At 65.2% G+C, this 15,858-nt stretch overlaps 2 protein-coding genes across 3 annotated transcripts; one reads left to right on the plus strand and one right to left on the minus strand.

Annotated features, from left to right (window-relative positions):
• Nucleotides 1–470: 470 nt before the first annotated feature.
• PREB (prolactin regulatory element binding) lies at nt 471–7,895 on the plus strand. Of its 2 annotated transcripts, XM_074947268.1 has the most exons (9): nt 471–602; nt 1,279–1,480; nt 1,764–1,981; nt 4,897–4,977; nt 5,308–5,432; nt 6,121–6,294; nt 6,418–6,490; nt 6,761–6,920; nt 7,181–7,417. In XM_074947268.1, exons 1-9 carry the CDS (start codon nt 471–473, stop codon nt 7,273–7,275), a joined length of 1,260 nt encoding a protein of 419 aa, XP_074803369.1. In that variant the 3' UTR covers nt 7,276–7,417. The 2 variants fall into 2 exon arrangements, with proteins under 2 accessions (XP_074803369.1, XP_074803368.1); XM_074947267.1 differs by lacking the exon at nt 6,761–6,920 and having other exon boundaries at nt 7,181–7,895.
• Nucleotides 6,567–15,118, minus strand: ABHD1 (abhydrolase domain containing 1). Its single transcript, XM_074947269.1, has 9 exons — nt 14,969–15,118; nt 12,208–12,368; nt 11,893–12,075; nt 11,300–11,345; nt 9,722–9,834; nt 9,374–9,547; nt 8,959–9,007; nt 8,711–8,876; nt 6,567–8,625 (listed from the first exon to the last, which is right to left on the minus strand). Exons 1-9 carry the CDS (start codon nt 15,086–15,088, stop codon nt 8,405–8,407), a joined length of 1,233 nt encoding a protein of 410 aa, XP_074803370.1. The 5' UTR covers nt 15,089–15,118; the 3' UTR covers nt 6,567–8,404.
• Between the last annotated feature and the right edge of the window lie 740 nt (nt 15,119–15,858).

A 15,858-nucleotide genomic window follows, 5' to 3' on the forward strand; every position in this document is an offset into this window, starting at 1 on the left:
CGACGGCAGGGGGCCCAGGGGATGTCCTGTGCGGAGGGGGGCTGGCAGGGGGCCCCATAGGGGTCTCTGGGAGATGGCTGGGGGCAGTGGGAGTGGGTAGGGGGTGGGTAGGGGGGCTATGGGGCCCCATGGGGCGGGGCGTAGGGAGGGGGCGGGGGGGCTGTGGGGCCCCTGGGGGCGGGGCGTAGGGAGGGGGCGGGGCGGGCAGCTCGCGCAGTTCGGTCTCTGCGGGACGCGGCCCCTTTAAGGTCCCGCCGGCCCCGGGGGCTCGAGGCGCCCCGCACAAAGATGGCGCCGGCGCAGCGGCGTGCGTCGGGCGTCACGTGATCCCGGATCTGCCTCGGCGGTCGGGGCCGCCTCGTGCTGACGTGTGCGGGCTGCTGTGCGCAGGCGCGGCGAGGACGGCCGGGCGTGCGCGTGCGCAGTGGACGTCGGGCGGCCCGGGACCCCCCAGCCGCAGCGCAGCCGCCATGGGGCCCCGCCGGCCGCCCGAGCTCTACCGGGCCCCGTTCCCGCTCTACGCGCTGCAGATCCACCCGCGCGGGCTGGCCCTGGCGGCGGGCGGCGGCGGCGCGGCCCGGACCGGCGTCAGGAACGGCCTGGTGGGGGCGGGGCAGGGGGGCAGGGGCTGGGACTCGGGAGTGGGGGGCACCGGCAGGGGGGCGGGGCAGGGGGGCAGGGGCTGTGGGTCGGGAGTGAGGGGCACCGGCAGGGCTGCGGGGGGCGGGGCTGGGGGTCGGGAGTGAGGGGCACCGGCAGGGCTGCGGGGCTGGGGGTCGGGAGTGAGGGGCACCGGCAGGGCGGCGGGGCTGGGGGTCGGGAGTGGGGGGCACCGGCAGGTCTGCGGGGGGCGGGGCTGTGGGTCGGGAGTGAGGGGCACCGGCAGGGCTGTGGGGGGCGGGGCAGGGGCTGTGGGTCGGGAGTGAGGGGCACTGCAGAGCTGTGTGGATCATGCTTTTTCAGCACCTTCTGGGCTGCTGCTGGTTTTGTGCCAGGGCTCCGGGGCCTGGCTCCTGCGGCTTGGGGGGCAGGCAGCGGGCCTGTGCGGAGCCTGTCCCCCCCCCATGCAGCTGCCTCCGTGGGAGCCTGTGCCGGGTGCTGCTGGGGTGCGACGGCTCGGCTGGAGAGCGCCACTTCTGGGGCTGCCTGAAGCCTGCTTGGGATCTGCGCGGTGGGCCCAGCCCTGGGTGTCCTCCGGGCTCCCCTGCCCCATATCCCTCCTGTCTCGGGCTGTAGCTGATCGCCCTGTGCCCTGGTGTCTCCCTCTGCTCCCTGCAGCATTTCCTCCAGCTGGAGCAGATTGGGGGCCAGCTCAGCGCCTCGCTGCTGCACTCCCATGACACGGAGACCCGGGCCACCATGAGCATGGCGCTGGCTGGCGACGTCATCGCGGCAGGGCAGGATGCCAGCTGCCACATCCTCCGCTTCCGCCTGCAGAGGCCCGACGAGAAAAGCGGTGGCAGTGCCCCCAGCAAGGCTGGTGAGATGCACAGCCCCCGGTGCCAGCACGGGAAGGGGCGGCCTGGGCAGGTGTTTGCAGCTCCTAGCCAGGGCTGGCTTCCCAGCAGTACCAAAGTAACAGCTACTCTGTCCCGGCCTCGCTCAGCAGGGGGCGCTGTGGGGAGCGGGGCAGGAGCTGGCAGTGTGGGAGCACCTGGCTACTCTGTGGCCTCGCCCAGCAGGGGGCGCTGTGGGGAGCAGATGGTGGGCAGGGGTCTGAGGCGCCCGGCGGGTGCAGGCAGTCATTGCTCTGTCTGTCCCAGGCGGTGCGGAGAAGGGCCCCCGGAAGCGAAAGGCCTCCAACCGCTCTGAGAAGGGCGAGGGCGACACGAGGAGCGAGACGGGCGAGGTGGCTGTGGAGACGCTGTGCAACGTGCAGACCGACTTCAGCCCTGAGGCGCTGCAGAAGGCCGTGCGTGTCAGCGCGGACCATTCGCTGCTGGCCACGGGCGGCGCTGACGGCTTCCTCCGAGTCTGGGAGGTAGGAGCTGGCCTGGCACAGCCTGGGCCGCTCAGCTGGCCCGGGCGGGAGTGGAGCCCGCTGCCCTGTGGGAGGTGATGTCAGCTGGGGGTCCCTGCCTGGCTTTGTGCAGCCGCAGATCCTTCAGGTCTCCCACTGGGTGGGCGGGGGCCGATCAGTGCTTAGACGGGCCTGTAACGCTTCCTGTTGCTGCCTATTAATTGCATTGGGTGACCCCAGGCTCTTATGTTGTGAGAAGGGGTAAATCACACTTCCTTATTTACTTTCTCCACACCAGTCATGATTTTATAGACCTCTGTCATATCCCCCCTTAGTCACCTCTTTTCCAAGCTGAAAAGTTCCTGTTTTATTAATCTCTCCTCATACAGCAGCCGTTCCAGACCCCTAACCATTTTTGTTGCCCTTTTCTGAACCTTTTCCAATAACAGTATATCTTTTTTAAGATGGTGACCACATCTGCACACAGTATTCCAGATGTGGGCGTACCAGGGATTTATATAAAGGCAATATGATATTTCTTTCTCATTATCTATCCTTTTCTTAATGATTCCCAGCGTTCTGTTCGCTTTTTTGACTGCCGCTGCACATTGAGTGGATGATTTCAGAGAACTATCCACGATGACCCCAAGATCTTTCTTGAGTGGTAACAGCTAATTTAGACCCCATCATTTTACATATGTAGTTGGGATTATGTTTCCCACTGTGCATTACTTTGCATTGATCAACATTGAATTTCATGTTCCATTTTGTTGGCCGGTCACCCAGTTTTGTGAGTCCCTTTGTAGCTGTCAAGGTTCCTCCCCCACTCTGAACTCTAGGGTACAGATGTGGGGACCTGCATGAAAAACCTCCTAAGCTTATCTTTACCAGCTTAGGTCAAAACTTCCCCAAGGTACAAAATATTCCACCCTTTTGTCCTTGGATTGGCCGCTACCACCACCAAACAAATACTGGTTACTGGGGAAGAGCTGTTTGGACACGTCTTTCCCCCCAAAATACTTCCCAAAACCTTGCACCCCACTTCCTGGACAAGGTTTGGTAAAAAGCCTCACCAATTTGCCTAGGTGACTACAGACCCAGACCCTTGGATCTTAAGAACAATGAACAATCCTCCCAACACTTGCACCCTCCCTTTCCAGGGAAATGTTGGATAAAAAGCCTCACCAATTTGCATAGGTGACCACAGACCCAAACCCTTGGATCTGAGAACAATGAAAAAGCATTCAGTTTTCTTACAAAAAGACTTTTAATAGAAATAGAAGTAAATAGAAATAAAAAAAAATCCCCCCTGTAAAGTCAGGATGGTAGATACCTTACAGGGTAATTAGATTCAAAACATAGAGAACCCCTCTAGGCAAAAACCTTAAGTTACAAAAAAGATACACAGACAGAAATAGTTATTCTATTCAGCACAATTCTTTTCTCAGCCATTTAAAGAAATCATAATCTAACACGTTCCTAGCTAGATTACTTACTAAAAGTTCTAAGGCTTCATTCCTGGTCTATCCCCGGCAAAGACAAAATATAGACAGACACACATACCCTTTGTTTCTCTCCCTCCTCCCAGCTTTTGAAAGTATCTTGTCTCCTCATTGGTCATTTTGGTCAGGTGCCAGCGAGGTTACCTTTAGCTTCTTAACCCTTTACAGGTGAGAGGAGATTTCCTCTGGCCAGGAGGGATTTTAAAGGGGTTTACCCTTCCCTTTATATTTATGACAGTAGCTCTTCACAGTCTGCATGGGATTTAACTATCTTGAGTAGTTTTGTATCATCTGCAAATTTTGCTACATCACTGTTTACCCCTTTTTCCAGATCATTTATGAACACAGTGAATAGGACTGGTCCCAATACAGACCCCTGGGGGACACCACTATTTACCTTTCTCCAGTCTGAAAACTGACCATTTATTCCTACCCTTTGTTTCCTATCTTTTAACCAGTTACCAGTCCATGAGAGGACCTTCCCTCTTAGCCCATGACTGCTTACTTTGCTTAAGGGCCTTTGGTGAGGGACCTTGTCAAAGGCTTTCTGGAAATCTAAGTACACTATATCCACTGGATCCCCCTTGGCCACATGCTTGTTGACCCCCTCCAAGAATTCTAGTAGATTAGTGAGGCGTGATTTCCCTTTACAAAAGTCATGCTGACTCTTCTCCAGCATATTGTATTCATCTGTGTGTCGAATAAATTCTTTTCTTTACTACAGTTTCAACCAGTTTGCCTGGTACTGTAGTCAGGGTCACCGGCGTGTAACTGCCAGATTCGCCTCTGGAGCCTTTTTAAAATATCATTGTCACATTAGCTCCCCTCTGGTCGTCTGGTGCAGAGGCTGATTAAAGTAATAGCAGCTCTGCAGTTTCACATTTGAAACTTTCAGAACTCTTCGGGCATGCCACCTGGTCCGGGGACATACTGCTGAGTAACTTATCGATTTGTGCCAGACCCTCCTCTAATGACCCCTCAGTCTGGGACAGTTCCTCAGATTTTTCACCTAAAAAGAATGGCTCAGGTGTGGGAATCTCCCTCTGCAGTGAAGGCCAACACAAAGAATTCATTGAGCTTATGTGCAACGGCCTTGTCTTTCTTGAGTGCGGCCTTAGCACCTCCAGCGTCCAGTGGCCCCACTGACTGTTTGGCAGGGTTCCTGCTTCTGATGGACTTAGAAAAAACCTTGCTGATAGTTTTTGTCTTTTGCTAGTTGCTCTTCAAATTTATTTTTTTGGTCTGCTCTCAGTTCCCCAGCGGGTGGGGGGCTGGGGGGGTGCTGAGCCCGGCTCTCTCTCAGTTCCCCAGTAGGTAGGGGGCTGGGGGGGCACTGAGGGGTCGCTGAGCCCGGCTCTCTCTGAGTTCCCCAGGGGGTGGGGGGCTGGGGGCTGGGTGGGCGCTGGGGAGGTGCTGAGCCTGGCTCTCTCTCAGTTCCCCAGCATGAAGAAGGTGTGGGAGTTCAAAGCACATGACGGGGAGATTGAGGACATTGCGCTGGGTCCCGACAACAAGGTGAGCAGCCGAGCTGACCCTGGAGCCGTGGGTGAGCCCTCCTGCCCCTCGGTGCACTCGTGGCCTGCCCCTCACACGCCAGGCTCCCATGGGCAGGGAAGGGGGACTCAAACCCTGCCCTGGGCCCTTTCCCCACGGGGGCTCAGGATGCTGGTGCTGGCCCGGGGAGATGGCACATGGGGAGCGGCCGTGGTGCCTTAGACAGGAGAGGGGGAGTCGCAGCTTGGTGCAGGCCAGACGGACTGGGGAAACTGAGGCTGCTGGGTCTCCATGGCTCCTGACTCTGGCTGGGGGCCCCCCTGCCCGGCTCTCACAGCGGTGTCCCGGCAGGTGGTGACAGCGGGCCGGGATTTCCAGTGCTGCGTGTGGCAGAGGGACCAGCTGGTGCTGCGGCTGCGCTGGGACGAGAACATGCCGGGCGTCCCTGACAAGACCTACCGCTACCAGGCCTGCAGGTAGGGCCCTGCCCAGGCCCAGAGCGAGGCCTGGCCACATTGACTTATCCCTGGGGACAGGCCGTTGAGCTGGGCCCCTGGGCCTGGGTGCTTGGCTGGTATCACGGGTGGGGCTCAGGGCAGGGGCTGGGACCCTGGGGCTGGCTCAGGGGTGCTGGGTAGGGCAGGCATGGAACTCTGGGGCTGGCCTGACGGGGCTCCTGGTGGGGGTGAGGGTTGGGCTCAGTGGTGCTGGGGAGGGGGGTGGGGAAGAAGGACCCTAGGCTGGTCTGATGGGCTCTCGGTGGGGATGGGGGCTGGGTGCAGGGGGGGCCCTGGGCTAGGCTCGGCTCAGGGTTGCTGGTGGGGGCGGGGGCTGGGTGGTGGGTTCTGGAATGCTGGGGAGGCCCTGGGCTTCGCTGACGGGCCCCCAGTGGGGGCGGGGGCTGGGCTCAAGGGTGCTGGGGGGGGGGGGAGGGGGAGGACCCTAGGCTGGTCTGATGGGCTCTCGGTGGGGATGGGGGCTGGGTGCAGGGGGGGCCCTGGGCTAGGCTCGGCTCAGGGTTGCTGGTGGGGGCGGGGGCTGGGTGGTGGGTTCTGGAATGCTGGGGAGGCCCTGGGCTTCGCTGACGGGCCCCCAGTGGGGGCGGGGGCTGGGCTCAGGGGTGCTGGGGGGCCCTGGGCTGGGCTGACGGGCTCCTGGCGGCAGGTTCGGGGCGGTGCAGGACCAGGCAGAGGAGCTGCGACTCTACACGGTGCAGGTGCCCCACAAGCGTGGGCGCCGCCCCCCACCCTGCTACCTCACCAAGTGGGATGGCAAAAGCTTCCTGCCGCTGCTCACCCAGCCCTGCGGGGGCGAGGTCATCTCCTGCCTCTCCATCAGGTACGGGGGGGGCAGGGGGGGTCGGGGCGGGGGCGTTGGCCCGGTTCTTGGGCAGGCTGGGCTGGGGGGGCACTGTGCTGTCCATCTGTCTGACCAGCTCTTTGGTGCCATCTGTCCCACCAGTGACTCGGGCACGTTTCTGGGGCTGGGCACCGTGACAGGCTCGGTTGCCATTCACGTCTCCTTCTCGCTGCAGGTAACTGGCTGCCCGGGCGCCTGGGGGGGGGGGGAGCTCCCTGGGGGCTGTGCTGCGGGAGGCGCTGTCTGGTGGGGGTTGGGGGGGGGGACTCCCCAGGGCCCCAGTGGGGGTTGGGCGTTGGCCTGGCTCCAGCCACCCCCATTGCCTCCTGAGCTCCTGCCTCGGGCTGGGCAAGGCTGAAGCAGCTGCTGCCCCACCCCAGAGGCAGCTGCATCCTGGGCAGGGCGCATGCGCACTGCTCGGCGCGTGACCCTGCCCTCCCCGCAGAGGCTGTACTACGTGAAGGAGGCGCATGGCATCGTGGTGACGGCCGTGGCCTTCCTGCCCGAGAGCCGGCGGGGCCGGGAGCTGTTGGTGGAGAACGAGGCCGCCCTGCTCAGCGTCGCTGTGGACAGCCGCTGCAAGCTGCACCTGCTGCCGCCCAGGCGTATGTGCCCTGGGCCTGTGGGGGGAGGGGTCCTGTGGGGGTCGTGCGCCCCGGCCCAGGCTTGTTCCCTGCTCTGGCTAGATCCTAGCGGAGCTCCCTGACGTCGCGCCCCCCGCTTGATCTGGGGCCCTACTGTGGGTTGATGCCCCCTTCCCTGCCCAGGCTCAGGGGGTCCCTCTTCCTTGGCCCCTCTCCCCCTTTTTGGCTCTTCCCCCCAGGGGGCTGGTTCCCCCCCTGAGCCGTGTCCTTCTCTCCCACAGGCAGCTTCCCCGTGTGGCTGCTGCTGCTGCTCTGTGCTGGCCTGGTGGTGGCCACCATCCTGCTGCTGCAGCTGGCCTTCCCCGGCTTCCTGTAGCTGTGAGGAGCCCCGCGGGCAGGGGGCTGGGCTCCGGCCTGGCCCTGGGGACAGCGACAGACTCCCCTGCCTGGGGCACGGCGGGACATCGCCCCAGGGCTGCAGGATCCTCGCCTGCCCGGCTCCCCCCCCAGGACAATGTGAAGCAGCTCAGAGACCTGCAGCCCCTTGGCCCCACGCCGGGTGCTCCTGCTCAGAGCCTGGCCCTGCTCTGCCCACCCCTGCTGGAGCCAGGGGGCACAGGCCACTGGTGAGCTGACTGTGGCGGGACGTGTGCTCTGGGTGTCTCCCCGGGCTGAGCTCTCGGTGACGGTGAGATGTTCTGGCTGGGCCCAGCTGGCTCAGCCGTGGCACGGGGCTGAGAGCTGGCTCTGGGAGGTGGGCAGAGCCCAGCTTGTGCCAGTCGGCCCCATGACGCCCATCCAGCTGTGTGCCAGCAGCGCCAACCTGCGCTCCTGCAGCTTGCTGGCTGCCATTAAAACTGGAGTCTGACCTGTCACTCCCCTGCCTGTCTGTGCCGGAGGTGGGGGGGCTGCAGAGCCCATGGAGGAATTGCAGGTGTGCGATGGGCCAGTCACTGCGCGGGGGCCCCTGGCACTGGCCCAACCCCCAGGCAGTTGGCTCCGGGCAGGGCGTCTCCTATAGGCTTGGCCTGCTACAAGCTCCGAGCCAGAGCCTCGCTGTGGGGAGCCCTCCCCGCTTCAGCCGCCCCCTGGGCTGTATGGCCATTGTCCTGCCCCTCCCCCAGGGGACTGACAGGTGGGGGTGTCTCTCTCTGGGGGAGGTATTCCCCCCCAGGCAAGAGCCTGGATAGTGTTAGGCTCTGGAAACTGGTCTCCATACAGCTCTTCCCCCTCCTCCCCGACAGGGGCTCCAGCGGGGCATTTCCCCTCTAGGGCCCGGGTCTCAGCCCTGCCCCTCGGTTCACGGCCCCTGGGTAGAAGCCTGGCACCCCCACACAGTTGGTGTCACTGCAACAGAGCCCTGGCTGGCCCTGTGGCTTTGGGGGACATGCAGCTGGCTCCATCCCCTCCCTGCAGCTCATGGAGGACATGAGGTATCCAGGCAGGAGGTTTATTGGGGGGCTGGCAGCATGGGGGGGTGCAGCCTGCTCTGGGGCCCGCCCGCGTCAGTGCTGGGGCCTCACGCAGCTGGCCCCGTCCCCTGCCCTCATGCTGCGGCTCAGCTCCTGGCTGTGCTCGAAGGCGGCCGTGACAAACTGGGCGAAGACGCGATCCATGTAGCTCTCGTGCCGTGGGAAGAGCCCCTCCAGGAAGCCGATGTGCCCCCCGTGCACCGTCACCAGCACCGCCACCGTGGGGAGGTGCCGCACCGCGGCCAGGGGGATGGCTGAAAGAGAGCGAGTCAGGCAGCCGCCAGCTCCCCCAGCCTCCCGCGCTGGGCCCGGAGCCCCCCGGCCGCCCCCTGCACTCACCCTGCAGCGGCGAGAAGGGGTCGTCGGCTGCGTTGAGGCAGAGCACGGGCAGGCGCACGGCATGCACCGAGTGCGAGGGGCTGGCGGCCCGGTAGTACTCGGCACACGTCCCATAGCCGAACACCACAGCTGTGTAGCGCTCGTCAAACTCCCGGATGCTGCGTGCCTGGGGCAGAGAGCAGGGGTCAGGGCCGGAGCCGCTGTGGGGCGTGGCTGGCCAGGGAGGGGCAGGGGCAGGGGGCCCATACCTTCAATACGTGATCCACATCCACCTTCTCTGCAATCACCTTCCTGTGCCTGCAACGTGCCCCAGAGTCAGTGTGGGGGGGCTGCCCCAACAAGACAGCCAAGAGCCCCCTGACCCCCAGGTATCAGCCCCAGAGTCCCCCGAACCTTCATGTACCAGTCCCCCTGGCCCCCCGTACCAGCCCCACTGACCCCCACGAACCAACCCTGACCTGTCCATACCTGAACCAGCCCTGCCCCGCCCATACCTGACCCCCCTGAACCAGCCCCCCCAGCCCAGCCCCACTGACCCCCACGAACCAACCCCGACCCGTCCATACCTGACCCTGCTGAACCAGCCATGCCCTGCCCATACCTGACCCCCACGAACCAGCCCCGCCCCACCCCCCCTGAACCAGCCCCCCAGCCCCGCCCCACCGGCTGACGAGGTGGAGCAGGTTGGCCGTGAGGCGCCGGTTGAACAGCAGGCCATTGAGCGGCTCCTCCAGCGAGCGGCTGGACTCCACGGTGTCCCAGGGGACGGACAAGGTCAGGGCCGCCACCAGCCCCGTGTCGTGCCCCCGCTGCGCCAGGTACTTCAGCACCAGGATCCTGGAGAGACAGCACCACAGGTGGGCTGGGGCCAGGGATCTGCTCCCCCCAATTAACCCTTCCCCTGCCTGTGCTTTGCCAGCCCCCTCTTCTTGCTGCTCCCCAGCTGCGGGGGGGCAGACATTAACCACCCCAGGCCACCCCTCACCTCCCTGTGCCAGGCCCCCTGCTCACCCGCCTAGCGAGACACCCACAGCCAGGAGTGGTGCCCGCGGGTGCTGGGCCTTGATGTGGGCGACCACGGTCTGCAGGTCCTCCGTGTTGCTTGCGCAGAAGGCTCTGGGGGTCTAAGAGCAAGAGCAGAGCTGAGGGGGTCTCCGGGGAGGCAGTGCCGGGGCTGGCCGAGGGATCCAGGGGGAGGCAGTGCTGGGGCAGGCTGGGGTGTGTGTGTGTGTCCCCCCAGGGGGGCAGTGCTGGGGGAGGGGGGCTGTCCCCAGCTGACCGCAGTTAACAGAGGGCCATGGAGTGGATCGGGATGTTCATGCTGGATCCCCTCACTCTTGCACGCAAGGGAGGGGGGTCCTGGCCCCCCAGGGGGCATGGGGAGGGTTCAGCCCTGAGAGCCACTGGCAGGATGGGGTGGAGCAAACTGCAGCCAGGGATGGGCCAGTGCCTCCTGCCCCGGGGAGCGGCTCATAACAGCCAGACTGGGCCAGCTAGCCCAGGACCCCAGATCTGGGAGCAGCTAGTGCCAGGTGCCCTAGAGGGAATGAACAGACCAGGGAATCACCCAGTGATCCAGCTCCTGGCAAACAGCGGCATCAGCCCTGCCCAGCCTGGCTAATAGCCACTGATGGACCTGTCCTCCATGGACATATATAGCAGTTTTTGAACCCTGTTCTAGTCTTGGCCTTCACAACATCTCCTGGCAAGGAGTTCCACAGGTTGACTGTGTGTTGTGTGAAGAAATACTTCCTTCTGTTTGTTTTAAACCTGCTGCCTAGTAATGTCATTGGGTGACCGCTAGTTCTGGTGTTATGTCCAAGAGTAAATAACACTTCCTGATTCACTCTCTCCACAGCCGTCGTGATTTTATAGACCTCTATCCTATCCCCCCTTAGTCACCTCTTTTCCAAGCTGAGAATCCCAGTTCTATTAATCTCTCCTGATACGGAAGCAGTTCTAGTCCCTAATCCTTCGCTGCATCTTTTCCAACTGTAAAGGATCTTTTCTGAGCTGGGGCGACCACAGCTGCACGCAGTGTTCCGGGCTGGGCGTCCCAGGGATTTATACAGAGGCAATAAGAAAAGGAGGACTTGTGGCACCTTAGAGACTAACCAATTTATTTGAGCATAAGCTTTCGTGAGCTACAGCTCACTTCATCGGATGAGCTGTAGCTCACGAAAGCTTATGCTCAAATAAATTGGTTAGTCTCTACGGTGCCACAAGTCCTCCTTTTCTTTTTGCGGATACAGACTAACACGGCTGTTACTCTGAAACCTGTCATTTTACAGAGGCAATGTGATAGTTTCTGCTCTTATCCATCCCTCTCCTGCTGGCTCCCCGTGCTCTGGTAGCTGGTCCGGCTGCTGCTGCCCGTTGAGCGGCTGTTCTCAGAGAACCACCCCAGGGAGGCCGAGATGGGACAGCAGCTCTGACCTGGGACCCAGGGGCCTGGGCCTAGCCCTGCCCTCCCATCCAGGGCTCACTGAGCGCGCTGCCCCCCACTCCCAAGGCCTCCAGAGCCCTGGGCCAGGATCTCTGTGGTGGAGCTGGGACCCAAGGCCCCCCCAGGGGACAGAGCTCACTCACCAGCAGATCCTCCCCCTTGCACCCTCTGTTATTGAACACGACAGTCCTGGGGGGAGAGGAGAGGAGACGGGTGAAGCTCCCTGCTCCCTTCCCCCACGACCCGTCCATCCCCAGCCCCCCTTCCCCCACGACCCCCCCCATCTCCCCCCACAACCCCCTTGCCCCACAACCCCATCTCTCCCTACCAACCCCCCTCCCTAATGCCCCTCAGGCTGGCACTGCCCCAGATGCCCATCACTGCCTGACCCTCTGGGGATGACCATGAGGAGTAATGGTCTCAAGTTGCAATGGGGGAGGTTTAGATTGGATATTAGGAAAAACTTTTTCACTAAGAGGGTGGTGAAACACTGGAATGCGTTACCTAGGGAGGTGGTAGAATCTCCTTCCTTAGAGGTTTTTAAGGTCAGGCTTGACAAAGCCCTGGCTGGGATGATTTAACTGGGAATTGGTCCTGCTTCGAGCAGGGGGTTGGACTAGATGACCTTCTGGGGTCCCTTCCAACCCTGATATTCTATGATTCTATGAGGCTGGGTCCCTGCAGCCCCCCCCCCCCCCAGTCACCAGGGGCTCAGCTCCCCCGCAGCGTGTCTCACCTGTACCCCGCGCGGGAGGCCTGCTGCACCAGGTGCAGGATGTAGGTGGCCTGGCTGTTGCTGGTGAGGCCTGGCAGCAGCAGGATGGTGGGGCGTGTGCCAGGCTCTGGGTACCGCTGGCTCTCTGCATTGTCTGCCCAGTCCAGCAGCAGCTGCCCTCCATCCGCTGTGTGGAGCAACTCACTGGGCAGGGAGCACAGGGTGGAGTGAGCCCCGAGCAGCAGGGGCCTGGGCAGCACCCCATGGCACAGCCTGGGAGTCACTGAGCGGCGTCCCCAGCGCTCGCCCAGCCCAGCTCGAGAGCCCAGCACGCACCTGCGGTAAGAGACCAGGGGCCGGGACTGGAGGAAGAAGCGGAGCAGGGTCTGGAGCCGGCCCTCGTAGCACCAGGGCGTGGGGTAGAAGGGCTCGCTGACAATGGGGCAGTGTGTCTCCAGGAAGGCACGGAACGGCAGCCCGCCCACCAGCAGGGGCCTCTGGGAAGAGATTCGGGGGGAGCTGGGGCCAGCCCAAGCCAAAAGACGGGCCCTGGCTCCCAGGCCCCACCTCCCCACCAGCTGCAGCACACCTGGGCTTGTCAGAGCTTGTCACGCTCACAGGCCCTGGCACAAGCCACGGACACGGGCCCCGAGATCCCACGACACGGGCCCGAGCCCTCAGGGACAGAGCCCCGCCCCAACAGCGCAGACCCCTCCCGCAGCACACGTGCCTGGAGCCCCTGCTTGCCCATCCAGGCCCCAGGTGCAGGAGTCAGGCAGCGGCCAGAGATGGGGGGTGGGAGGGTGTATCACCATCGTCCCTCAGCAACCTGAGTCCAGGCCATGGCCCTGTCCCACTGCCAGCTGAGGCGGGATGGGCGGCGCCATTCTAGGCCAGAGGTGAGATGGGGCCACGTGAGGAGGGTGGAGAGGAACCAGGAACAGAGAGATGCACCGAGTGGGGCCTGGGAGGGGGAGGGAGTGGCTGTCCCCCAGGGCACACACCCCAAAGGCAGAGGCACCCCCCAGTATCTGGGGTGATGACACAGCCAGACAGGAGCCTTGCTGGGCCAATGCCCAGAGCAGAGGGATGGGGTGGGGGTCGACCAGAGGGTCGTTCTCCTCACAGCTTGGCCAGCTGGCATTCAGCAGCCGAAAACACCAAGACAGACACCAGCACGGCCCGGAGCTGCGGCCTGCGGCACTGGGCTCGGCTCAGCTGTGACCTCCAGCGTGGAGGGGGCCTCCCCCACTTCAGCCCGTGCCCCCCAGCCCCAGGGGAAGTGAGTCACTGCCCAGCTGTGCTATGGGGCAGGGACACTTCATTCCACGCCCGGCTTCTCCAGAGCTGACCTGGAATGAGGTCAGCGCAGCCATGCCCAGGGGCACGCGGCCGGGTACCTGGTGAGGTGTCTGGGTGGGGACGGGCACTGCCCGGGACAGGCTGCACCCAGCACCACTCCACAAATCGCTCCAGCCCCCTGCCTGAGGGGCCCCCCACGGGGGAACTCAGGGCCGAGACAGCGCGAAGAAGGGGGGCTGCTCAGAGCCGCCCCGCCACTGGGCACGGCCACGGTGCCACCTGGACAGCTGATAATGGAAATAAGGGCTCGCAAAGTCTGTCCGGGGGGGCTCCCAAGGAGGGAGGGGTTATTTGGGCTGAGAGCTGGGGGGGGGAATCATGAGGGGGGTGTCACAGCGAGGGGGGCTCCTCGGGCCCGACCCCCCCCAGCGCTGCCCGGACGGACCGACCCTCCCCCCCAGCGCTGCCCGGAAGGACAGACGGACCGACCCCCCCCCCAGCGCTGCCCGGACAGAGAGACGGACCGACCCCCCCCCCCAGCGCTGCCCGGACAGAGAGACGAATCGACCCCCCCCAGCGCTACCCGGACGGACCGACCCCCCCCCCCAGCGCTGCCCGGACGGACCGACGGACCAACCCCCCACAGTACGGACGGACCGACCCCCCCCAGCGCTGCCCGGACGGACCGACCCTCCCCCCAGCGCTGCCCGGACGGACAGACGGACCGACCTCACCCCCAGAGCTGCCCGGACAGAGAGACGGACCGACCCCCCCCCAGCGCTGCCCGGACGGACCGACGGACCGACCCCCCAGCGCTGCCGGACGGACCGACCCCCCCCCCCAGCGCTGCCGGACGGACAGACGGACCGACCTCACCCCCAGAGCTGCCCGGACAGAGAGACGGACCGACCCCCCCCCAGCGCTGCCCGGACGGACCGACGGACCAACCCCCCACAGTACGGACGGACCGACCCCCCCCAGCGCTGCCCGGACGGACCGACCCTCCCCCCCAGCGCTGCCCGGACGGACCGACGGACCGACCCCCCCCCCAGCGCTGCCCGGACGGACCGACCCCCCAGCGCTGCCGGACGGACAGACGGACCGACCCACCTAGCGCTGCCCGGACGGACCGACCCCCCCAGCGCTGCCGGACGGACAGACGGACCGACCCCCCCCCAGCGCTGCCGGACGGACAGACGGACCGACCCCCCCCCAGCGCTGCCCGGACGGACCGACCCCCCAGCGCTGCCGGACGGACAGACGGACCGACCCCCCCCCAGCGCTGCCGGACGGACAGACGGACCGACCCCCCCCCAGCGCTGCCCGGACGGACCGACCGCCCAGCGCTGCCGGACGGACAGACGGACCGACCCCCCCCCCAGCGCTGCCGGACGGACAGACGGACCGACCCCCCCCCAGCGCTGCCCGGACGGACCGACCCCCCAGCGCTGCCGGACGGACAGACGGACCGACCCCCCCCCAGCGCTGCCGGACGGACAGACGGACCGACCCCCCCCCAGCGCTGCCCGGACGGACCGACCGCCCAGCGCTGCCGGACGGACAGACGGACCGACCCCCCCAGCGCTGCCCGGACGGACCGACCCCCCCAGCGCTGCCGGACGGACAGACGGACCGACCCCCCCCCAGCGCTGCCGGACGGACCGACCCCCCAGCGCTGCCGGACGGACGGACGGACGGACGGACGGACCGACCCCCCCCCCCCAGCGCTGCCGGACGGACGGACGGACGGACGGACCGACCCCCCCCCCCCCCCAGCGCTGCCGGACGGACGGACCTGCGGGACGCGCACCCAGTAGTAGCACAGGAAGGCGGCGCCGGCCGCCAGCAGCACCCGCAGCGGCTCCCCCCAGCCCCGGAGCAGCAGGTCGGGCAGGGCCCCCAGCGCCCCCCACATCCTGCAACCGCCGGAATCTGGCACCTCCCGGCTCCCGGCCGCCCTGCGCAGGCCCCGCCCCGGCCGGCAGCCATGTTTGTGAGGGGCAGGCGAGGCCAGGCCAGGCCGGCAGCCATGTTTGTGAGGGGCAGGGGCAGCCATGCCGGCAGCCATGTTTGTGAGGGGCAGGCGAGGCCAGGCCAGGCCGGCAGCCATGTTTGTGAGGGGCAGGCGAGGCGAGGCCAGGCCGGCAGCCATGTTTGTGAGGGGCAGGCCCCGCCCCGGCCGGCAGCCATGTTTGTGAGGGGCAGGCGAGGCGAGGCCAGGCCGGCCGTGGTTAACCCCGTAGGGGCCGGGCGACCGCGGAGCGAGGGTAGCTCTGCGCTGGGGGGGAGGGTCGCGCGGCAGCAGAGCTGCTGCGTAGCCGGCAGCGCGGGACCCAGGAGTCCTGGGCGCAGCCCCTCCCCCAGGCACCCCCAGCAGCGGGGCAGCGCCGAGCCGCGGGCAGAGGGGTCTTGGTGGGGCGGGAGCGAGTGGGGGTCGCTGCCCCACGGCCCCGGCAGCGCCAGCCTCGGGCGCCCTGGGCGGCGTGTTCCCCGCGCCGTGCTCACCGCCGGGGCCGTGTCGCGCCGGGGGCAGCGCGAGCCCGGGGCCGGGAGAGTCGCCCCGCGCGGGAGCACCCCGGGGCCGGGCCGGCACGTTGTTCCCCTCCCAGCTCCGCTCCGGGGGCAGTGCGCGGCCCTGCCAGGCTGGGGCCGGGCCAGCCCGGCACTCCCCCGGGGGCCGGGCAG

The sequence above is a fragment of the Natator depressus genome, chromosome 3, assembly GCF_965152275.1.
Source record: "Natator depressus isolate rNatDep1 chromosome 3, rNatDep2.hap1, whole genome shotgun sequence".
In the NCBI taxonomy this organism is placed as follows: Eukaryota; Metazoa; Chordata; order Testudines; family Cheloniidae; genus Natator; species Natator depressus.

Bases quoted from the DNA above. Each gene is read 5' to 3' on its own strand.
- PREB (XM_074947267.1), top strand. From the start codon at position 471: ATGGGGCCCCGCCGGCCGCCCGAGCTCTACCGGGCCCCGTTCCCGCTC. The intron at 4,978-5,307 runs GTGAGCAGCCGA...GTGTCCCGGCAG, and splicing joins CGCTGGGTCCCGACAACAAG to GTGGTGACAGCGGGCCGGGA. The intron at 5,433-6,120 runs GTAGGGCCCTGC...TCCTGGCGGCAG, and splicing joins TACCGCTACCAGGCCTGCAG to GTTCGGGGCGGTGCAGGACC.
- ABHD1 (XM_074947269.1), bottom strand. From the start codon at position 15,088: ATGTGGGGGGCGCTGGGGGCCCTGCCCGACCTGCTGCTCCGGGGCTGG. The intron at 12,369-14,968 runs GTCCGTCCGTCC...ATCTCTTCCCAG, and splicing joins ACTGGGTGCGCGTCCCGCAG to AGGCCCCTGCTGGTGGGCGG. The intron at 11,346-11,892 runs GTGAGACACGCT...CTCTCCCCCCAG, and splicing joins GCCTCCCGCGCGGGGTACAG to GACTGTCGTGTTCAATAACA.